This window comes from Genypterus blacodes, unplaced genomic scaffold, assembly GCF_046128005.1.
Source record: "Genypterus blacodes isolate CSIRO-AG114 ecotype Tasmania unplaced genomic scaffold, CSIRO-AGI_Gbla_v1 ptg000015l_1, whole genome shotgun sequence".
Taxonomy (NCBI): Eukaryota; Metazoa; Chordata; class Actinopteri; order Ophidiiformes; family Ophidiidae; genus Genypterus; species Genypterus blacodes.
This window is the reverse complement of record NW_027466829.1, coordinates 1,335,450-1,360,514: the sequence shown is the minus strand read 5'-3', so window position 1 is coordinate 1,360,514 and position 25,065 is coordinate 1,335,450. Positions and strand designations below refer to the sequence as shown.

At 45.5% G+C, this 25,065-nt stretch overlaps 1 protein-coding gene across 1 annotated transcript in view; it reads right to left on the bottom strand.

Moving 5' to 3' along the window:
* The window catches only part of btbd11b (BTB (POZ) domain containing 11b), a 49,637-nt gene that overhangs the window by 4,223 nt on the left and 20,349 nt on the right, over window positions 1-25,065 (bottom strand). Inside the window, exons 2-9 of the mRNA XM_076140782.1 lie at window positions 12,303-12,476; window positions 7,164-7,368; window positions 3,998-4,150; window positions 3,624-3,789; window positions 3,147-3,236; window positions 2,007-2,108; window positions 717-810; window positions 297-432 (exon numbers count right to left, since the gene is read on the bottom strand). Coding sequence (XP_075996897.1) covers window positions 297-432; window positions 717-810; window positions 2,007-2,108; window positions 3,147-3,236; window positions 3,624-3,789; window positions 3,998-4,150; window positions 7,164-7,368; window positions 12,303-12,476 — 1,120 coding nt within the window. The remainder of the gene's footprint in view (window positions 1-296; window positions 433-716; window positions 811-2,006; window positions 2,109-3,146; window positions 3,237-3,623; window positions 3,790-3,997; window positions 4,151-7,163; window positions 7,369-12,302; window positions 12,477-25,065) is intronic.

Sequence of the window (25,065 nt, the reverse complement as noted above, 5' to 3'; positions counted from 1 at the left end):
GTTTTGAAGGATGATTACAATGAATGATTCTGTTAAATGAGTTGTGAAATGGATAAAGGTTGAAGGATTTTAAATGATGTCAGTGGTGCCAAATGTGTTCCCAGACTTTACAGTCCCAAAGCAAACCGAGCAAATGTGAGGAGAAGCAGAACAACAACAGAGAAATGCAGGAAAACAACAACAACAGAAACCCCGGAATGACACAAAGCTTAATGCTGCATACACACTATGAACCTAGGGTGTGTGTGTGTGTATTCCTGATTCAGCATAAATGTGTGTGTGTGTGTGTTGTGTACCTGTGTCCGTGTGCCGCTGCCAGGCTGTAGGAGTTCATGTCTCCCTGTGGAGCGGTGGAGATGCCGTTGCGGTACATTGTTCCCACCATGGGGTCGGCCCCTCGCTCCAGCAGCAAACTCACCAACTCAAAGTTACCTGGGTATGAAAAAGCATCATCAGCTCTTAGACACATGCACACTCGTGAACGATTACAAAAGAGACGCCAGGATAAAAGACAGAGAGGCACGTGTTTGTGTGTGTGATGCATGGATGCCTCTGTATGTCTCTAAGCAGCAATAACTCAGCCAGTCATCACGCTGACACTCAGGTGTTGTTCTCGGCCGGATATCGATGGACCAGCTGGCGTGCTCAGTGTGTTACAGTGTGTTACAGTTGGACGGCAGACAGGGGGGACGGAAGGCGTGCTGGGTTTGCCGTACCTGCAGCAGCAGCCAGCTGCAGCGGGGTCTCCGTGTAGTTCTCCATCCCATCCTGCAGGGAGCCCTCAACGTTGGCTTTGGCATCCAGCAGCAGCTGCAGAGGTCGGGCGGGGACGAGGGAGGGAGAGGGAGAGAGAGAGAGAGAGAGAGAGAGAGAGAGAGAGAGAGAGAGAGAGAGGGAGACAGGCAGTAAGTATGTGTAGGTGCAGAGCTTTTATGATTACAGTTTACAACGCCGCCTGTGTTATGTACTTCAGCTTTCATAAATCATTCAGATTGTTGCTGTACACTGAAAACTCACATTAACATAACGGTTCCACTGTGATGCAGCTCCTTTCATACTGCTGCAGTTATGTGTAAGTAAAGTGCAGCCGTGACAACAGGATTATCATTGCAATGTGTGTACTTATTTATTCGTCAAATTAAGTATCCAAACATATTGTTATTATCTGTTAATACTTCACTGATTTGTTTGTCGTGAACTTCTTGCATATTTTATGATCGCTCTGCTCTTATCTGAATTTAATATACCACACACACACACACACACACAGACACACACACGTCGCGCTGGCTCAAACACATTATCATTGATTTGGTTGTTAATCTGTCTGGGGACAAATAGTTACAGAACAGAGAGTGATCGCAGAACAGAACCCTAACTCTCCTAACCCTGTGTGTGTGCAGTTCATCCTACACCTTAATGGGCTAAAAAATTACTCGCAGCAAATCAAACAGCTTGCAAAATGGAGTGTGAAATGATGACATATCTATTGATGATGAAGTTTATAATTTTAGCCAGAATTACAGCTAATGTAACGTAATGTACTCTGGAACTGAGCAAGCAGGCCACATGGCTGAAAGCAGTTTCCATTAGAGTTTAATGAATAAAAGTGAGATGGAAGGATCGTTCGGAGGGCAAAGTAAATGAGTTTAATGAGTTCAATAACAATTACGCTGCTGTCTTTCCACTTTCCACTCTCTAAGCCAAGACTGATCCATTTACATGTAAATGCAAATTGACAAGCGGAAGCCGGGTCCTAATGAAAGCTCTGCCCTGCAATTTGTCTTCTTTAAACAGTGAAAACTCCACACGACCACTATCTAACACAGATTTGACAGAAAACAAAAAAAAAAAAACAGACAGGAGAAAACTCATAGTGGCAATTAAATACGATAATCCCCACTAAGTACCTTTGATGATAAAAATGACAATGATGACCAAACCATGAGCTGAAGCACAAAGGAGATGTTATGAGACAAATCACAGAGGAGAGAGGACGTCACTACCTGCACCACAGGCACGTGTCCATGCAACACGGCGAAAGTGAGGGGCGTCGCCTGCCGCGTTTCGGGATAGACTGAGGGGTGCTTGTGTACTGAGTTTGGCACCTGGGAAGGGGGACACAGGTAAGGGAGGGTGCAAATGTGAGAGGAAGATGAGGGAGAGAGAGATGAAGCCGTTAAAACTATTTATAAAAAAAAGAGAGGCTTGTGTAGTACAGATGAGCCGCTGCGGGGAGGAGATGGGGGAACAGGAAGCTCTACAGGAGAGAGTAGAGTCATTAAGCAGGAACCTCCCGGGGCTGCGGAGGACATGTTGTCACTTTGTTTCCCCTGCTAATGAACTACCTCAGCCTCGTCCAGACGGGTTCACTCTGATCTCTCCTGGCCCTGCGCTGACGGTGACCCCTGACCCTTGATCCTGCTGATCCTGACTTCACTAAGGTTTATCTCTGCGTTCTGCTACACTTGGGGGCGACTGCGACGAACATGAGAATGAAAGCGTCGACACAGAAGAACAAAGCACAAAGACAGACGAGGTGCCAGTGCAGATAAAAGGCTTTTCACGTCGTTATTTGATTCTTTGTGCTTTGGCAGACTTAAATCAACACTGACAGAATGGATGATGAGGTGAATGGAGACGAGGATCACGAGGCCTTTTTTTCCTCTCTCTCTTCCCCTGAATCCTCATCTTCATTCTCTTCTGCGCTCGGTGAGGAATTCTCCTTCATGTTTCACGCTCTAGATACTCGGCTGTGAGCGAGAGCCGCAGCCCATTTAATTACAAAGTGGTTTATTGTTATGTATTTGTGCTCAGCCGGAGTAATTGCCTCATGATCCTGCGCTCTTACTGTTAGAAGAGGACAAAGAAGAGCGGGGGGGGAGGGGGGGTGGATGAGTGGTGACATGTTTGGTTTTCTCCAACTCAACACACACAAATATCACACAAAAACACATTCTTTACTAAAGGAAAACAAAGAAATATAACAGCGACAACTCCATCATGTCAAATCTATTCCTGTCCAGGGTCATGTGTCTTTCTTATTGGAAGTCTCGTCTCTCTCTAATCAATCTGTCAGTCATCTTTAACACTCTAACATCTATCAAATGGCACAAATCAGAATCAGCGTGTGTATCGGCACCGACCTCGCTGTTTATGTCAGCGCCTCCGTCCAACAGCATCTGCACCATGGCCTCGTCTCCACGGACACAGGCGTACATCAGCGGGGTCATCCCCTACACACACACACACACACACACACACACACACAGAGAACCAAAACACTAAAAATTTGAAAATATCACTGACATTTCCACTTAAGGCAACTTGTTTTCCCCCAAAGAGCAAAAAACAACGTGATTCAAAGAAATAATATTAATTGAATTTTTAAGAACCAACACACGACTCCTCTGGGCCTGAGGACGGACATCAATACAGCTTGTTTGAGAGAAACGTATACGTGATCGCTTTTAAACTCAGATCAGCCCCAAAGTAAATGTTGATTTTCCCACGAAAAATGATGAGTTACACTTGTATTACTCTCTTAACAGGCCTATGTAAAGTAGTCGTACTGAAGAGAGCGGTATCAAGACAACAACAAACCTTCTGTCCATGTTCCTCACCTGCTCACTCGTGCTGTTGACACCATCAGGCCCGAGCAGACTGACGGCCTGATTCACCAGATCCGTGCGTCCGCAGCTGAGCATACGAAAGCCCAGATCCTGCAGGAACTTTGCCTCAGTGGACGCAGCATCCAGCTTCCTCGAGGCACAGAAGCAGTCATCCGTTCTGAGAGGCAGAGAGTACACAAAGTGATTCACGCTGGTAGCTGTGTTCTTACTGTTTGCTGTGTTTCATATTTCCCCCTTCATGCCTCGTGAGATTGTGTATCTTTTTATTCACGAGGAGGGTGAGTACATGAGGAATAAACATGAATAAACTGTGTCTTTGTATCAAGCTTGTGTGTGTTCCCGTCTTCTCCGCCTCCGCCGTCTACCTGAGCTGCCGGGGTTCACAGTCCACTCCAGGTAGCAGCAGCCTGGCAGCCTGACGCACATCGTCGCTGTCCACAGAGAGGCTGCGTCTGTGCTCAGTGTGCACGGCGGCCACGCGGACCCACTCCATCAGAGGGGGCAGCACCATGAACGGCCTGTGGGGGGAGATAGAGGCACATGTTGTCACCAGCGCAAACAGCATGCAGAACTTCAGCCCTATCACAGTGCTTAATGGGCCCGAGCACCTGCAAGGGAAAGCCACAGATTGCAGAATTTACAAGTGTTATTTCTGTGATCTTAACCAGCAAAGGCAATATTTAAGGAGAGGATGAGCTCAAAGCAGAAAAAGAGAGAGAGGAAGGTTTAAATCAAAAGGCATTGGAGTGAGGAAATCAAAACAGGGCAAGGACAGGACAGCTTTAATTCTATATGATGTCATATGTATATTCTTATATATGTAAAAAGCAGAAAGAGAGCAAGCAGACGATCGCAGCACTGTGGCATCATCTTCATCATCTGCAGGAGGCTCAGCCGGACCCACAGACAAACAGATTATTGGACACCTCGTGAATCACTTGAGCAAATACAAGCAGGGAGCGTGAGGGAGCTCGTCTCTCCTACGTCATTCTGTACAAACCATTCCACACACCGATGGGAATTCATATTCAGGGAGCATGATGTTAACAGAATTCTGAAATAACTACCAGTAGAACACAAACACACACATTACAGACGAGGTTCTGGGCCATTTGAAGATCCCAGCTGGAGGCCGTGTGAGAGGGAAATCTGTTTGGAAAATCTATGGAAATTATTTGATTATGACAGAAAAAACTGCCTTGTGATATAAAAATCAAGGGTTTCATTAAGACACATTTGAATGGTGAATTATATTCTACTCCTATTAAACATTTAGAGCAATGTTTTGATGAAATGAGCCTAAGTCCATGTAAGATATTGGAATATTTCATGCAAAAGAGACGAAGCAATCCTAACTGAATGTGCCACTTGACACAGGAAATACAAAAACCTCATTTGACCACTGGTATAATCATCACAATGCCTTATTAATGCTTTATGCTCTTACCACTTATTATAATTGGACTATTTTGTAATATTCAGGCATAGTTATTGGACGTGGATAATGGATTATACTGTAGATGTGGGATTTGTAGAGAAGTGTTACTGATTTCATTTAGAAAGTTAAACTGATTTACATAGAGCGTGTTCCCTTTGGCGATGTGACAAAAAAGCAGATCTTTAAGGGAGGTAGTAATGAAATGGAACAATGAATGTGTTTGCCCGGCTACAGATCACGATTCAGATTGTAGCATAAATATTCTGATTGCTTTTATTAAAAAAGCGTCTCCTGTGCCGCTGGTTGAGCTGTCGTCTTCTGTGTCTGAGATGAAAGAGTCCTATTCCTTCTGGGATTCACTGTTCAATACATCATTCCTCAAAGTATGCCTTAATGCATGGACTGTCCTTCAAATGTGCTCAGCCCACATCTGTCAGTCATTGTTAATTAGTAACTCATCAATGCTCCTCTGAGGAGATGGGAGAATGAGGATCCATGGTGTTGTATAAACCCCCGAGCTTAATCAGCTGGCAAACCCCCTTTTTCCTCTCTTCAAAGCATGGAAGGGAAGCTGACCTGCAGCCAACGTGACGTGATTGCTTCCACAGACTTCATTAAAGCAGCACACACACCTAATCTAGAAGGCGTGGAATGTACAGCGTAATGGCAACACGTTCGCTCAGAGTGGAAACACCGGTTCACAAACGGTTCAAGGGCTTCACTTTTTCCACGCAAGTCCTGAGTGTGATTTTCTTAAGCAGCGGCGATCGGAGCTGAAGCAGACTGTAAGTTGGCCACACGGGACCCGACTTCAGCCGATAGCTCGACCCGCTGTGATAAAGTCTGGAGCCCCGCAGGAGGACTGCTCAAGCTCAGCTGTCAGCCCTGGTTTCCACCGCTGCCACAGGCCGACGGGGAGGAAACCCTGAACGCCTCACGAGATGTCAAAGCCAGGATAGAGGGCAAACATCAGGAAGAAATAATGAAATAGCTCGTAAACTCAGCAGAAACGTTCTTCTTGTAAAAACCTGAAAATCTCAAATGGGTGTAGAAGTGTGCAACTGTTCTGTCCTGACAACATTCACACTGAGTTTGCAGCCAAAGACAATATGAAGGATTGTGGGAATTAACACCATGGAAACATTGTCTAATCTATAAGTCATTTGCACACACACACACACACACACACACACACACACACACACACACACACACACACACACACACACACACACACACACACACACACACACACACACACACGTCTTCAGTTGCCAGCTGATAATGTCCCAATACGTCATTCCCACTCATTTTCAATACGTATGTGTGTGTACATGTCCTTTCAAATCACCGCTTGGTCACCTACAGGGAGTACTTGACCCAATGAGCTGGCAAGTCGCTCCTATACTTCATTTCCGTCTATGGGAAAACATCTGGTGTGCCATTTCGGGGGCATAAGCATGGAGAGGCAGAAATACAATAAAAGAACAGTGCGGAGAGGTGTTGGGTAACGGCGCAATGATCTGTGCAGGAGGGACATCGCCACGGCACCGCGTCTGCCAGGTTCACAAATATGCAGAGGTGAAGACGGGGACAGATGTCAGATGTTGGCAAACAAGGTTTGTTTCCGCTTTGTTGGTTTTACAGTGCTGGTTTGGAGAGGTTTTTTTTCCGTGTGGTGAACTTTAAAGGTGCAGTAACAGAATGAGCTCCAGATATCTGCAGGGATGTGATACAGGAATTCATCAAATGATAACACACAAAGGGGCATACACACATTAAAAATGCTCTTTTCATGTATCGGCGAAATGCTTGAATGAGCAAAGACACTGTTCAACTCATCGATCTTTGGCCACATTGACAAACTATAACACTAGAAGCATACGTTGGAAGATGGAGTGTAGTGTTAGGAGTGTGAAACTAGATAACGTGGCTTATAGATTACTTTCTTTCCCAAAATAGCCCAAGAAAAATCTGTATTACCTCTTATCTCTTCTTCTATACTCTCCCTAGAAACAGTTTCATCTGGGTTTGCTGCTTATTGCTTCATGTAGGAGGAACTACAGTATCTGCTCCGTGTGTTTGTTCCTCACCTCTCTGTTTGTAAGGTGACCTTGGAGGGCTCCACGTTGGGGTTCTCCCACTCCATCTGGGGGCAGTGCATAAAGTAGCACAGCGTGTAGATCGCCTCGGGGGCCCAGTGAATCACGCCGCCCTTCTGGTGGATCGGCGTCCCGTTGTTGTGGTTCTTCATATTGAGCGGCAGTAGGTGGTGCATGGCCCGGGACACCAAGTCACCTACACATCAGCACACACAAACACACACACACACACATACATAGAAGGACTCTTAAAAAGGAAACACCGGCATGTAGAAAAGGAGGTTATTCAAGTAACTGAGAGAACAATACAGGGGTATTTTAAGCACCGGCCTTTAAAAAAGACCTCTGGGAATTGTCCCGATTCCTCCCGGCGCCCTCGCAGCTCTGCTCTGTCAGGGGGGAAAAGACAAGGTTCATCCCAGTCCTACCCGTGCGGCTCACAGGCAAAACGCACGCCGGTGACTGCAGAGTGTGAGGAATGAATATTTATGGATAAACATTTGCTACTCCGAGCTACTTCCTTTTGCATAATTCTTCCCTGCTTTAAGGTCAATGAACGGAGCATGAAAATCAAAGCTGCAGAGGACGGAGCTAATGAAAATGAGAGTCCTCACAAAGCAGCTTCAGAGGAATGTAAGCACTTCTTGGGAAAAGCGCGTCGCCGCGGACGACGTGTTAGCTCAGCAAATTGAGTTTGGCAAAAAAATTAATTTTTCCTTTCACCGCCATCACATTTCCAGAGAACATTATGACTCTAGGACCTCAGGTATTGTGAGGCTGAGTAGCTTACCTGCAAAACAGGCCGGCATTATTAGAGAATGGATTCAAATCCCATTTCGCTGAACGCTGCCAGATTCCTGTCGCTTCTCTTTCCCATCTAACCCCGCTGCACTATGATGAAATTGGTAATGAAATTCTGAAGCAGGGGTACATCTTATAAAGAAACAGGTTGTATCATATTGTTCTTGTCAATTTGTTACAATTCAGGAGCGGAAAGTAATAGAGCATGACGGTGCTCAGGTTCCTCAGTCTGAACCAAAGTCTAGGAGAGAGTATAATAATATAGAGTCTGTCTGCGGGGACATCGGGGCGTTTAGCATCAAAATTGCGTTATTTGGTGTTTGCCCAGGTTCCATTTAACCCCCACAATGAGACGGGCAAGTGTGTGTGTGGACGGCTGAGTGAGGGAGGAATGGACGTGCAATAAAAGCGGTCAATCTCCCAGCAGTCCTTGGGGGACGGTGGAGAGAGACTGAGACAGGAAGATACCGGACGCCTCCTCATGATGCAATGAGCGGTGAGGACTGGGAAATAAAAGGACAACACACACACACACACACACTCACAGGACATTCGCATTATTTGTAAAATAGGCCACACCGTCTCTGTCCCTCTCACACACACGTTTGTCCTTTCAAAGTGGCTAAAGGTACACGAAGACCCACAGCAAGAGATATTTCCACGTCCCACTTATGCTAGCTTGCGATATTTGTCTCTTATGAGGAAGAGGAGGCCAACGCTGAGCCGGGGCGGAAGATTATTCCTAAGCGACGCTGAGGAGTGTGTGCGTGTGTAAAGCCATCTTGTACTTAACTCACACAGACACGAGTGAGATTATTGCTGCTCCTTCACAGAGGTAACGGGAAGAATATAACTAGGAAAATGGATTAACTCTGAGCACATGTAAGAGCCCAGAGAATTCTTTGTTTTGGTCAAAGCGATGGAGGACGGACAGAAGCGTAATAGGCTAGAAAAAGAAAGTCAATAACCTTTTCATTACAAAGATTCAAGCCTTTAATCAATATCTCATCCCGGGTAATTAAATCTTTAAGCTAATAAGAACAGGAGAGGTTGAGGACACACACACACACAGCTCCTGCTCCCTCATAGACCAAGATTGTATTTGTTCTTGAATCCCCTTAGAAAAGCAAAATTAAACTCTCTGTGTTTCCGGATTAAAATGGCATTGATTTGATTTACAAGGGGAATTTATAAGAGCGGACACCTTTGCTTTCAGGTCACAATCTGGCAACGCAGTGCCCACACACAACAACAACAACAACAGCAACAAACAACAACGCCGCTTATTACCGCAGAGTGTGAAAAGCTGTTTAATGTGTAAAGCTGAAGAGGGCTTATACTCTTTAGAATGATCCAAGAAATTCATTCTCATGCCAGATGGAGCAATTATATTCCAGGCTTTATAGGTAAACACACAGTAACCAGCGCTCCTCTGGGTGTTGATGAATGGCTCGACGCTGCACTGTGCAGCTGCTGCCATCATCACTGTAACTGTGTTTTAATTATTTGCCGGTATGCAGACATGATTACATTTAATGGACGTCCTGACTCCACAAGATGCGGCGCTGTTCTTCCCGCTATGCGTTTTATCAGTTTCTATACAGACGAAAGGTGTAAGGTAAGAAGCAGCTCGGTCTGAATGTAAGACCTTAAATACAAAGAGGAAAGAGGAAGAGGCAAGTAATAGTTACACAAACTACATACTCACTTTTCAACTCTTTTGCTCTTATGTTGTGGATTGGAGGATCATACCGTAAGTCTGAGTCTGTCTGAAGGATCAGGACAGGTTGGCTTAGAGAGAGAGATGAACGTCACTGTGGAGCTGTGGAGACTCTCTGGAGCCTTCATTAGAGCAGACAGTATGTTCCCAAGGAATGAAACGTCAGAGAAAAAGCTACCAAAGTGATTCAATCTTCGCCATTTCTGATGTTTTCATCAGACGCACGGCCATTCTGTCGAGAAAGCATCATCTTCCCTGTGGATATGTGACAGCTAAATCATCTTTAAAAGGTGTTGTTGTGGGAGCTGAAGGGCCATTAGCAGCTTGGCCACATCACATTCATCACTGCTACAGAAAACATTACACAAGTGTTTACCGTCCAACTTTCATCACACCAGGACGTAAAAATGCTCATCTCTAAAAATGGACGACACTAGAGTAAATGTTATTTTCTGTGGGGAAAAATGTTTTAAACTACTACTAAAATAATAATGGAGTGGTTTTAATCTGCATTAATAATTCCATTTTGTGACAAAGTACCTATTGGGGCTCGTTGAAGGTAATGACATTTAAAATTTGTGCCTAATTAAATTACTTATGAAAAACTGATACAGCTGCCAGCGACCATTAGAGAAATTAATTGCACCGAACACAAAGCACATAAAGCTGAAATTGCTGAGTCAGCCTTCAGAGCCGTGGATGATGATTTTGTGTTTTCACAGAACTTAAAAGTACACAGTATACAAAGAATACTAACAATCGCCCCACTTCACTCACCCTGCTACGGACCATCTGTGCACAATGAGTGAAAACAGGCAATTTCAGGCCAGCTGTGCTTGGTTCTGATTGTACAGCTGTGACATGGCACATCATGGTAAAGCTGTATACTGAGAATTTTGTTTAACATGCTGCTCCGCCGGTTCTAAAGCATCTAGGAGAATAAAACTTAGGCATGTTGGTTCAATGCATCCAGCTTCTCTCACTTTGCATTATCCGATTTGTCACAGCTGTATGGATTTGCGTTGAGTGAGAGCCTGCATGTCTCTGCCGGTGCCTCTGAGAATAGATCCAGATTCAGTAACGTACCCAGTGACACAGACAGGAATTAGACCTGGCCCAAATGAGTGACAACAACACAACGGGCCTTAATAATTGCAGCAATGGAGGGTCTGTCATTTGAAATATGCTAATATGGCATTTTAGTGGAGGAGAATATGAGACAAACACAAAGAGGCGAATCAGTGGCAAACCTCTAAAATGGAGTCTAAATGCCAGCGCTGCTCTCGTCTGTCTCTCTCTGCTTTGTTTCTAATCTTTCATTCTCACTCTCTTCTTTCCTTCTGATACAGTTTCTGACAGCCTGGAGATTGTTCCCGCTTTTTACTGGGGATCAAATTATGTGTCTTTATTTACAAATCCTTACAGTTATTTATGTGACACGCTTCGTGAGCTGATAACATTACCGCTAAAATAAGCTCTGCCATTATCCATCAGCTGCTCTGTTGTCTCCGACTGTATTTGCAGTGTCAACATAACGGAATGAGTCCTTGCTTGACCTCATCAATGCAACACGGGTGGAGGGGGGAGAGCGGATGATGTGTGGCTTGGCTCTCACTCTGCTCCTGCACCCCTTCACACCCCCACCCAGGGAAAACCTACAGCGAGAGGAATTGGCTCCGAGTGAATTCTGAAGACAAATGTTTACATTCCATAAAGAGAAAATGGGTTTTCTGCCTTTTCTTGGCGTTTTGATGCCATGAGGGCAGCAATGGACCGTATCAATTATGGTTTTAGAATGACTTAGAATGAGCATTGTATTCGCTCAGTGTGGAAAATAATGATTGAATCAAAACGCCACAGAAAAACAGAGTTATATACTGTAATTGGTCTTTTATGCACGAGTTTAAAAATATAATTAGTATGCAATTTCTTGAAAAGCTATCATTCAAAAAACAGCCCATGCACTGTAAACGACTTCATATTGTATAACAGCATTCAGAGAGATTCCCATTATTCTCTGCATAATGAGAATATTGTGGGTGGACAGTCATTCAATTTACTTTTGGAGGATTTGTCAAATGAATGAGCCAAACTCGTTTATTTACTTATGGTCCACTGGAATTGTGCCTGTTGACAATCATGCAAAGAAAGACTGACGTTGTCCTTGATTAATTATCAATTATCTTATATATTTCTTCCCTTGCCAGGAGAATTTGAGTCTTTGTGATTTCAGTGCTGCGGCAGAGGATTTTCCTGCCAAGAACAAAGACTGCTTAAACTCAGAGGAGATCAGGAAGGCATGAAACCCAAATCCAAGTCAAACATATTTATCATTGGCAGAAATGATCTCATGTTTCAGCTTACAAATATTAATTTAGTAATACCAACCAAACCTGTGAACAAGATATGCTAAGGACAAAGTCATAAACCTTGAAACTTCATTGTATGACTGGTGAGCAGATCCAGCGGTTGGAGGTTGTGAGCCTTGCTCAAGGGCACCTTGAATGTGGTGTACAATGAGCGATGGCTGAAAGAATGCATTTCACTTACCCACCCAGTTCAAAGCATTCACAGGCACACACACACACACGCACGCACACAAAACTCACTGAGTTCAGAGATGCTGCCCACTCTTGTGGCCAGTAAGCACTGTTCAATGGAGCGAAGCTCAGACTGGCTGAAGGAATTTCCCTCTGTGCTCTTTCCTGGTCGCTGCTGCTGCTGCTGCAGCTGCTGCTGCTGCTCTCTGTGAAGAGTCAGGCCCTCTGGCAAGCTGAGCACACCTGAGGGAGAGAGAGCGAGAGAGAGAGAGAGAGAGAGAGAGAGAGAGAGAGAGAGAGATGTCTGCATTTTAATTGCATAATATCACCTTTTGAAGTATAAAGGGTTAAAAGTCTCTTCAGTTGTCTGTTCACTAAAGGCTTTGTACATAAGAAGCAGTCAAACGGTGCTGTCTACACGCTGTACACACCGTCTACTGACACCAAGCTAAGACTTATCATCCAGAAACCACTTAGCTTACATTTCAAAGACCAGCTTAGAGTGTGTGTGCCAGTTCACATGGACCTTCAGCATGCATTACCTGCTCGGCTCTGCCCAGGCGTTTCAAATGGGTTTCTACAATCCTGCTCAGGTGAAAGCAGCCTGACCCTCAAGCCTGTGACTGTGACATATGATGAATACTGCATCTGATGTATAGATACTGTATAGCCAACCTATATACAGGAGAGATCTTAGACACTGTTGGCTCTCAAACTGTGGTATCAGTCCTGCTAGTGGTACGTGTAGTGCCACTTGGTGGGACACTTTTGTCAATTCTGTCATTATAAAGTTGGATACACGTCGGTGGTGTTTTCTTGGTTTGAAAAGTTTGAGAAGTTCAGTTCAGTTCTGTATAAGAGGATAAAACACAAGCAGCCTCTCCTCTTAAATATCAATATGGTCTCACTGCATCTTCAAGGACGTACAGATTCACTATATGAACACAAAGAATAAAAAGTCTTAACCTGTGATGTTGCACATTTCTATGTATTTTTTATAAAGAATGACAATCTGAATGTCAAAACATCGACACTACACAATGTCACTGTTTGGCTTTTCCTGCTTGCACCTGTCACCAAATCCTCCCCCAAGGTAATAAAACGTGTTCGACTTCAAATGCGTCTTCATTACTCACACTTCTCTGTGTTCCTTATCCTTTCTTGCTCTGTGGGTGAAGAGGCAGACTGCTCTGCATTTCACTCTATTGACAGTTTCCCATTCACTCTGTAGCTTTGGTGCTGCACTCGGCTCACTGTTTGCAGAGTTTCAACTTCTGAAGCGTCGGTACCCAGTAACCCTCTCTCTCTCTCTTTCTCTCTCTCAGTCTCTCTTCAGCCCGTAATCACTGGGGAATGGCAGCTTTGGTCTAAATAGCTTTTCTCATATAATCTGCTGCGAGCTCCAGGCCTTCACTTTTATACACTCAGGCAATAATTTAATGCTATTTTCTGTTAATTTCTGAGTCTGTTACTGGGCTGAAAAAATCTGAAACCGGTATAGACAGGATGGTGCCGAGAGTCGTACAGCTATTCTGTGAGCGACCACGGCACCGCAGCATCTCCGCCGCGGTCAGAGGACAGAGAGCGCCTGATGACGTGCAACCAGAGACTCCACCATCTGGTACAGCGGTGTCACATGTCAGGAAGGGCGACAATTTTCACCTTAAGCCCACCCGACTATCACATCGGTTCAATTATAGAGAAAACACAGAGCTGCATGTTTCCGTGCGGCCGTGGCTGCGGGGGGAATACTCAGAGAAACACCTCCTTCATTGTGTTTATTGTTCACAAAGTGCCCTTTTTGGTGAGTAGTAGTCAAAAGCCGCAGGAATCTATCTCAACCCATTTAAAGCAGCAGCAGGAGGGCCGGTCTGATACCTTTTCTGACTCCCACTTTCTTCTCACACAATTATACACCGAGCTGAATGGTCCAATCAGAGTTTGACCGCAGGATTCATAGCCCACCTGTTTTAATGTGCACAGACTAAGTGCCCACAAATGTGATTCAGCAGGACACCACGTTGCAAAAGTGGTAATTTTCCTAGCTGGAGTCTGTTTATAAATGTGTGTGATCTTCACCTGGACAACAACACTGACTTGACTTATACAGGGAATTCCGCCAAACCAAACAACCTCTGATTTTTGCATTCATCAGCTCTACTTAAAGTGTAAGTAGAGGGAATTGAAGATTAGTTACTGCTAAACTCCAAACTCTTGTAGCTGCCCTTCAATCATGCCTTCTGCTTGACAGACTGACTGATTGAGCACCCGTCAAGATTCATTTGTGCGAATTAAAAAACAACATTTCATAAAAAAGTTGCAGCTGCTTCTGTTCAGCCCCTCGCTGAGACCTTTGGGGCGTCGCACAACACCATCAAACTCTGGCATGGGGTAGATCTGCATGGATGGAGCCACAAGTGGAGCAATAACAGAATAAATGCATTGAAAATCTTCGCCGTCACGCTGAAGCTGTTCAACCGTTTGGCTCCTTAACGTCGGATTGAGGGGGGAGGGGGGGATAAGGCAGAAAGCAGGAGTGGCTGACAGCAAAGCGGTGAAAGCTCTGAGAATGAGCTGCGACGAGGTGACTCACTTGCTCTCTGCCTCCTAATGCAAGGCGCTGCGTAACCTCAGGGAGGAACTGATGGAGCTCTTAAGCGGACCTGCCAGTGACTCTGCAGCTGCTCTCTCTGCGCTTGAACGACGCAAACTCTTGTCGGTGTCTTCCTCCTGACTCACATCGCTGATACTACAAGATGAATCTGCAGCTTAATGGCCTCGTTTTGGTGTCAAATTGTCCTAGTTGTTCCAGCGTTTATTGCACGTTCTAAATCTTATCCATAGAACAGTTGGTTAGCCCTTTAAAAAGGTAAGAGGTAGAGCATATAGGCCTCGCTTTATGTGGACTATAACATTAAGATCAGAGGAGAGGAGAGGAGAGGAGAAGAGGAGAGGAAGGTGGATGATGCTGGAGGCAATCCACTGTCACTGGAATACGATCAATGAACAAAGGAGAATCTATAAATATGTCAGCCGTGAATGCATCTTGTATTTATGATAGTTAAAGAACTTTTCCATACTTACTTCTCAAAACATTAAACACCTTGACCGTAACTCCACTTATAATAAAACTGTTTATTACCGCCATTACAAAATAACAAACTACTGACAAGCTCCTTTGCTCTCTCTCTGTTTTCACTGTGTACATACAGAGTTTGACTGCTGAGCGGGAGCCAAAAACACAACATTACCATACCAAATATGCCAAGTATGCATTTAAATAAAGAGTGAACATTGTTTTCCTTTTTCTTTTTGTATATTTTTGTCATCCCTGGCTTGTTTGGATACACTCTGACTCCTCTCAGGCTTTACTCGAGTGCTGGCGAAGGAACGTTGACCTCGGCGTGGCTCCTACCCTGCACTTAAATCTATTTTGGAGTGACACACGCAGAACTGCACTTCCCCAAACACGCTGCAGTTCTGCAGGAATGCTACGGCAGCGTTTGGGGCTCACGCGGCTAAATCAGAGGAGGATTTGTGGGGGAAAAGTGCAAATAGGTGAGCGGAGGGCTGACCCCTGGATGAATGGGACGTCCTATGGAAAGTGATCGCAATCTGACTGTGACAGGGTTTTGTTACAGGAGGTAAATGAGTCAGAAAGAAAGGAAGGCATGACAGGTGAGGTGAGTGAGGAGGATGAATACACTCAGTGTGTCGCCCACGCACTTTACAGCAAAAAGCAGGAAGTAAAGACTTTGTGTAGCCATCCGTCCGCGCAGGAAAGGGTTAACCGTGTTGTTATTGTACGCGGGCCACACTCTAGGCTCCGGCTCTGCTCTGCCAGGCCAGATGGCTACCATATGTATACTGAGAGAGCGATCATAGAGGGAGCCACGGAGAGACGGAAAGTGGGAAATGAAGTGGGGACGCTGCTGCTTCACTCAGCCTGAATGATTCTCAACGTGTGTGTGTGTGTGTGTGTGTGTGTGTGTGTGTGTGTGTGTGTGTGTGTGTGTGTGTGTGTGTGTGTGGAGTTGTATAAATAAAGGCGTGAATATGCTGCTTTATTTCTGTTAGGTGAGTTTCCCCGGGGCTGACTGTACATCTGCAGAGGTACGGTCTTGGTCTTGATCTTGGTCTTGGGCGACCACATTATGGTCTGCGACGGCCACAAGTCTTTAATGGGTTACTCCCTTGCCAGCCGCAGGGAAATAAAAGAGGCGTGTACAACCACTGTGACGGGATCAGATCCCACGAGTCCTGTGAGAAAATACATGTATGCATGCAAATGTATGCTTAAATTAGGAGCCTGGTACGGGGAGATGGCATGCGAATGCTGGAAAAACCGCAACCACACACACACACACACACACAGGGAAAACACACACACTCACATGCTCCCTTGCATAAATGCCTATGTAACGTATGCCATATATACAGCTACTGCAAACAAGCTGCGTCTTACATGTTTGTGAGACAGACCGTTTCTAGTGCCAACACAAATATACACACAAACAAAGACAGACGCACAAAGATAATCAAGGCCCCTGGAGATCCTGAATATGCTGCTTGTTTGTTGCAAGAACACGTGAAGGACTCAGTAAATGGATCTCATGACAATCAAGTCCACATCCAATCAGAGCTTCAGGATTCAGTCATCGATCAATTCATGTCATTATTAATGTTTGCATCATTCTTCTCAGCACATATTAAATTTAAGTATGAAGTCAAACATCAAACAAAATACTTCTTAAGTGTTCTTAAATGTGTTAAAGCTCCGAATCTGCACTGACTCCAGGTTTTGTCCACTTACGTCTCCGTGTTGTGAGTGAGAGTAAATTGCAGAGACTTCAAAGGGTTAATGGGACACTTATTGACTTATTTACTTGTCGGCCCCATCCTTCACAGGGGTCTTGCTTGGATACAGAGCGGCGTCCTTGGCCGTTTCTTGTTCAAGGACAGTTAACCATCCAGTTAATCATCTCACCTCCCTGCTGCCCTGTTTGACTTATCAAGTGTGAACGATGAACACAAGCTTCTTGAACATTTGTTTTCCTCTCCTTATTCACACAGTTTGAAGCCGACCTCTTCGAGGGCAAGGATCTGAGATTAAAGTGGAGTCCGGCCCTCGCTCAGCAGCCCGGTGTAGAGCTCCTCGCCCACCTTTGCATGGCTAATTGTTGACAAGGGAGTAAATGTTGCACAATCTTGCATGATCACAAATTGGGCCTCCATTAAAAAGAATCAGACTAATCAGTGAAAGCAGCTCCCCAGCATTGCTGAACGTTACTGAAGTAACTGATGCTGAGCAAGAGCAAACACAGTGGCAGGCAGCTTCAGCTACTGCACACAACTCCAAGCTGCCACAGGCAAACACACACGGCCATGTGAATAAGTCCAGCTAAAAAACGCACATGCAAGCACAAACTGCAGGATTCATCAACACACAATGGGGCTGTACACTCACACAGAAACACACGCACGGAGGTCTTGTGACGGGTGACTGAAGCACAACAAGAGCACAACTAGAATTACGCAATCTTCTCCAATCAGAGGGAAACCAGCCTCCCTGCAGGCAGCGTGTGTTATTCCACCCCATGGTCGCGGCTCTTTGGCTATTATTTCTCCCTTTTCATCCCGTTTCTTCTGTCAAGGGCAATAAGTCTGTGTGTGTAATATCCACGAGTCGCGTGCTCCCCCGCAGGATGTTCTCCAGACAATGCAGACAATCAGCAGCGGCCGGGGAAAAAGAATCTGAGCCAAACTCCCTCTGCCCACCATGCACGACCTAAACAGAGAGTCCAGAGATCTTTATCTGCGCAGAGTTATCTCGTCTGATCTGATATGATGTGGGAAGGAATGTCGAACGGAAGCCAAGAATAGGAAACTAATATAAAAACGCCTCCAACAAACAGAAACTGCAATCCTGTTAATGCACCACAGTTCTGAAGTCATTTGCTCATTTAGCACTGAGGGCTCTGCAGTAATTAAGGATGTGACTAATGTCATAAAACCAGATTGGCTGCAAGGGGATATTTGAAAGCGATGACATCATATATATATATTGGGCCGCCTGAACACCGAGAGCTTTTAAGTTAAGATGCTTTCGGACGCGGGAAAAACTCTGAGCCATAACTGTGAAGCAAAATGTAAAGTAGATAAGACGCTGAGTCCTCCAGGCAGGAACGGTACACTGAGTCAGTGCGCACTGTGTGTCTGACTGTGTGTGTCCCTACATCTCTGTGCGTCTGTGTCACTTTGTGTCACCCAGTGTGTACGCAAGGCTCTTTGTGTGTGTAAAGATGAAATATTCCTAAGAAGCCGGTGGCGTGTAGATAAATTGCCAGTCGAAAAAAGACACAACCCGCCACTCTCATGCACTATTAATGCTGTTTACAGAGATTCCTCTCACAGCAGCGTCTCCATTTTGACTCCTCGCTGCACCGTATAGACTCTGCGTCACTGCAGCAGCGCCGCTTCTCCATCGCTCCCTTTGCATTGACATTTTTATTGACTGTATATCACTTTTCAAAGGAACAACAGAGAAACACAGGAGATATTTACAACCAGGGGGGCGAAGACATTAGGGGTGAAACATAATTGGAAAATGCTCAACGTGGATGAGGAAGGATAAAAAGTGAAGGTGAAGTTTAAGTTTAAAGTAAACATGAAAAGTTAAAGTTCTCTAACTATGCACACGGAACTGAGACGTAAAATGAATCCCATTTTATTTGCCACAACAGAATATTTTGCCGACCACCAGGGGGCACTGAAAGTACCACAGGTGGCACACGTTACATAATTTGAGAACCACTGCTTCACTTCTTGCCACACAGACCCCAATTGGAATTACAACAAGCTCAATTGTACTTAGGAATCATCTCATCATATGTTCACACACACACACACACACACACACACACACACACACAACATATGCTTGATATCACCACCTGACTGCTGGCTGCGGTTTATCTCCATTTCCTCCTCCTCCTCCTCCTCCTCCTCCTCCCCGGAGTCTCGTGTCTGCAAACTAGCGGAAATAATCTGATAACTGCTGCCATCCCTGCAGACGGTCCGGACCTCTGCTGTCTTTTACGTCACCGTGGAGACACGTCACACACACACAGCCCTAACCTCTCATGCTGGCTCTCTGCAGTCACAGTGGGCAGAGCGATCGGGTCTCACCTGCCTCATGACGCCCCCCTCCTTGTCTTTGTGCCCATATGTTTAATAGTTCATTCCAGCGACAACACAGTTTCCCCTCATATTGTTATTATCAGGACCAAAGTGTCACTTGAGCAAATTCTCTGACTCGCTATATGAGCGTCGATTCATTATTCTACCCCTGATTCTATCCATATCCCAGCAATTTATGAGGCATGGAGAACCAAATTGCCCGGTAATTGTTTAACTCACCTAACGTAATCGATCATTCTGACTCTACAAAGTGGCTGTGTGTAGCACACAGACACTGACTGGAAGTGGGCCATGCCTGGCAGAGAGTGATGAGGCCTGGGGCTGTGTGCCGCTCCCTGTTGCTCCCCCCCCCCCCACACACACACACACCAAAACTATCTCCAGCCTCTCCTCCGGGGGGGACGGGCCGCTCGCCGTTCCGGGGCCGCCGTCAGCAAATATCCCTGTCATTTTGATGATGTGAGAACGCTCGTGTGGGCAACGCCATCGTTTAATCTGAACAATGCTGAGAAACCTCAGGGGAGGAACTCGGGTCAACTCAGCTCCACGGCTTATTATGGAAAACGTGAGAAAAATCCGACCGTCAACAATGACCTCTTTGTTGAGGTTTGAGGGTGAATGATTACACGCGTGCGTCCGCCAAGCTGTAATGGAGCAATTTGCAATATCCCTTTAACGTTGCACTCAATAAGTCATCTTTCAAACTCAAATAATCGGCAGGAAAAACAGCGTTGCCGTCTTAGTGAGTCGTTAAAGGAGAACAGAACGCGAACCCCGCGCAATTAAGTTTAGAATATGAATACGTTTCCCAAACCAGGATTGTTATTGCAGGTAGAAACTGTGGCGGCAACCGCACGGCAACAGTCCATCCTTTAACGAATCGCACGAGCCGAGCCAAAGTAAATATTGGAGGGATCGTGTGTTTGGGTGGACGCCATGCACCAACCGACTGCAGGCAGCAGACAGGCAGCAGGTAGGCCGGGGCTCCCGTCTTTCTTTCTTTTCTTTTCTTTTTCTTCCCGGGTTCTCCGCCACATGTTTTTTTCCCAGCCTCTCCCCCAGGCAACACTGGCGCTGCTGTCAGAAGTGCAGAGGGCGGAGGGGGCCGGCTTGGCAGGGAGCAGCCGCTTCAAATCCAAATATGCAGGAATACTCAAGCAAGATGCCGGAATGTGCATCCCCAACACACACACACACACACTGACATCAAGGGTACGTGCTGCGAACTCACAACAAAACTCGCAAACACACATCTCCCCACACACACACACACAGAAAATCTCTCTATTTTCTCTGCTCATTGTCCCCTCTGCAGAGTTCTGAGATTCACACACACTCCATGCCAAGCATATGAATGCAAAAAGGGAGTCATTGTTGAAATGGCCAAGTTCTGCGTTTCAACTCCTCAACCGGGTTCCTGAGGTGGGGCTCGGATGTAATAACGGGGGCGAGACGTTGATACTGAAGTCTTTCAAAGCCACAGCGGCCCGCTTCAAGATTTTCTCATGCTGCATAGCTGTGCGACTCCTGTTCTCACACTTACAGTTTGTCCTAAGATTAAACGGTTGCCTTGTGCCAAAAAGCTCTTGGGAAATGTTTTCGATGCCGCCCATGCATAACATGACCCAGGAAACTAAGTTTAGGTGGATTTCCTCCTCTCCTCCCACTTCTGAGGGGAGGTTGAGGTTTACACTCTCGCCTTCATTCGCCGGTTCTTAATCTGGATCATCAAAACGCATCTTCGCCGCTACCGCCGCTTAAAGCGAAGCGCGGGAACTCGTCCCTGACGGTCTCGCATCCTTCCCTCGTGTGTGAAAGGGATGCAGTGTCCATTGTAATCAGGTCACTCGTGTACGAGTCATTAGCGGTAATTAACGGTGGCTGATTCCCACACTGCCTCGGGCCCTGCTGGACCTCGCCTGGCCCGAGAATACATTCTTTTTCCTGCTTTGATGGCTGTGACACTTCATCTTTGAGTTCAAGGCTGAGTTCAGAATTCTTCTTCTTCTCTTTAATAATAAAGCGTGTATTCAAATGTGTCTTCCTATTGGAGCAGTCTCGCTTGGGCTCACAATTTATCAATCAGCCACCTCTACGCTCACAGAAGTTACAGTAAGTTACCAAAACCACAATCGAACCATGACCCCAAATGGATTCAACATCAATGCTGGACTTTGTCTTAACTTCGCCATTTGTAGTCCAACGCCTATATTACCAAAGTCAGCGAGGCGTTCATGCGCTGATGACAAATACTGCCGTTTTGACAGAAACTAGAAGCAGAGAAAGAGGCCAGTGACCATGTGTTATTCATTACTGCTACGCTCACACTAGAACGTATTTAGACAGCCTTATGAATTGCACTGCGCGGGGCAAACGACACCAGAATTCATGGGCTTGTAGGACTGGAGCCAAGTTTATGAGTCCAGTGTCTTGTTCAGCAAAATGAGAACAGTTCGACCCACCCGCCTGTCACATTTTAATATCATACTGTCAACACTTTTCCTGTCTCCAAAAACCCAGTCTAAGCCTCTGCACTCACTAATATGAACAGGCTTTGTGATCTCGGCCCAAACTGCTGCTGGTTCTTGATTTAGGACTCGGTCGTTGCAGCGTCTGCGCGTAACGATTTCCATAATTGATTTTCTCTATTTGCATTACTTAGTGCCCTTAAGCCACTAAAAGCAGCCTCTTCTGTTTTCACAACAAGACACTCTCCTATGCATTTTATTAATGCTAAGTTGGCTGCCTTGGTGACTTGCAGAGGTCTTGACGGAGGCCACGGGCATGAATAGAGGGCCTACGCCTTGAAATGAAATCACACCGGCTGCTTTTCAGTGCCATTTTCCAAAACACTCAGCTGCCTGTTTCAATCAGAGGGTGGATCAAAGTTAAACTTCTGCTTGGCCATTAGTTTTGTGGTCTTGACTGTTGTTTTTTTTCCATGTTCTCTAACAATGCCTCCTCTTAGATTCTCCGCCTGAGAACAACTTGTGTGTGTACTGTACGTTGGATATTGGTGCATGTTTGTGTTTGTTTGTGCATGGTGCTGGATGTTAAAATGACAGCAAAGAGTGCCTGAGAGCATGTGTGCCGTCTCTGGAAACACACTTCAGTGTGCTTTGCGTGTCTATTCTCAAGGTCACTAATTGTCCTTTAATCCCTCTGTCATGTCATGATTCGATAGCGTGTCAGCACCGCTCATGAATCACTTCATACCGTGTAACAACATCTTCCTTTCCTTTCCCTTTCATTCCCGGAACAAAGTCAACGCACATGATGAATGACAATGACGTCGCCTTTAAGGATGTCAGGGGCCATCAGGCACAAATTTTCACTATAAAGATGGATGAGGTTTGATGTTCTCAACGACTCCATAAGTCAACGGCCTCTCAGCTCCATGTGTGAGTCGCTGCAGCGCACACACACAGCTACAACCTGTGGTCACCAGGCCGGAACTGAAAGCCTTGGAATTATGGACGAGGGTTTGTAGTCTTTATGAATGACTCGACGCCTCACTTGATCACTTTATCCACCTTCACACAGCCAGGCAGGGGTCACGACAAGTCTTTACATTCCTCCAGTCATGTCAAAGCGAGCGGTGAATGACAGTGACACATCCTTTGAATATGTCACACAGCATCAGCCAGATGTTTAACATGACTGTAAAGATGGATGACGCAATGATATCAACTCATTAAAAAGGCCACGGTCAGGGATGTGTTGGTGTTAATGGCACGATTATTAATCAGTCCGCGTATCTGTGCTTCCTATTTAGTTTCTATTTCAACCTAATTTTATCAGGAGAATGTGTGTCTCATCAAATGAATGAATACATTTAATTTAATAACAATCTATTCTTATTCTAATGAAATCAAACGCTCCACATTAGAGCCTCAAAGTGTAAATGAAAACCCGGATGGAGAAAATATCGTCATGGCAACCAAGGAAATAAACAAATAAGGGTTGGCTTGATGAACACAGCTGTGTGAGTGTGTGTGTGTGTGTGTGTGTGTGTGTGTGTGTATGTGTGTGTGTGTGTGTGAGAATGTGTGTGTGTATGTGTGTGTGTGTGTGTATGTGTGTGTCTCCATTCGTTTTCCAACTCACAATACGATTTCCATCTCATCATGATTTTTCTTATGATCATAACTGCAATGCCTTTTTCTCCTTTATCCCATGACTCACTTCCCCCTATGACATCGCCGCAGCTTCAAGGTGTCATTTCATCAACTACACAGAGGAAGGACCTGCTGCTTCTGAAGCTCCCAGATTCACTTCTACATTCAAGTAGGCAAGTCAGTAGGCCAGTCAAGCAGGCTCCTTCAGTGTTTCCTTTCCTTTCGCTTTAATTAAATCAAATCGAAACCTCTTGTGAAGTGACAAGTAGAAAAATGTAAGAGTTTTGAGTTCAGATTTATTCAATGGCCTCGTCGTGCCACCGTTTCCTTTGCCTGCCTGAGCAAAATGCCGATCGGCTTGATTGTTGGCGACACTCTGAAAGGCGCCGAGATAAAAGATGAAGGATAAAAAGTATCTCCCTCTAAAAGCAGCACCGTGTAGCTTTTACCCCTGAAGGTGAATAACCAGACTAAACCAACGGAGTGCCATACTTAGGGCAACTGTTTAGAACACGATAATATAGGCTTGTAATTACATTGGTTTTGTGTCTTATTTCTTGCCCGGGGCGGTTTGCAGAGTGCACACATCTGTTCTCATTCTGCCCACTGGCCTGATAACAATCTTTGTTTTAGTAACTGTACCCACCATGACCATTAGGTGACTTCAACCCACTCACAAAAAAATCAGCTTTCCCAGCGTCGCTCTTAAGGCTGCCTACACACTGCACACAGCATTCTTTCCAAACCTTCCATCAACAGAAACATACACACTGACAGACGCGTCTCCACGGTGCAGAGGGTCAAAGTGCAGCATTTATGGAAGCTTCTTCTTCCTCTTTCTCACCCTAACCGCTGTCTGTAAATGCACCAAAAGGTGAAGGAGTCGCCTTTTTGGTGCAGGTTCTTTAAACTACATCATCTTCAAGAATTTGCAAACTAAAATCCACTGACAGACAAGACACAAACAAGATTTCTGAGAAGCTCATGGTGTGATGATGAGGATGCAGACGACTAGCAGCATGACAGGAAAATGACTGAGTGTGCACACCCAGCTGTGACGAAGGATTAGAGAGTGGAGTGGAGGTTGAACGGCAACAGTTCATAGCGTCCGTCGAGGCGAAGGCTGGTTGATGATTTAGAACCCCTAGAGTGGAGGTCAAAGTATACAATATGGCTGTGAGCACTGGTGGCACGGCAACTCAAGCATGAAGCCGGAGGGGAGAATCCCCAGAGAGCTGAGAGGGGAGATTGTTATACTGCTTGTGTGAAAACGTTAGGCAATACACCATAAGGCAATTTGATTGTTAGGAATTGATTGTTTGTTTGCTTAACCAAACAATCAGACAGCATGGCTCAGCAGCACGGTCGTCTAGGGATTGGAAGGTTCCTGGTTCAGTTCCAGGGCTTAGGGGGCCTGTCAAAGTGCTGAGGGTACTGAAGTAGCTGCAGGGTGAGTATCTGGTGCCATTGTTAAATTGGGAGGCTACAGTCGCATCTTCGCACAGGCATTTTTG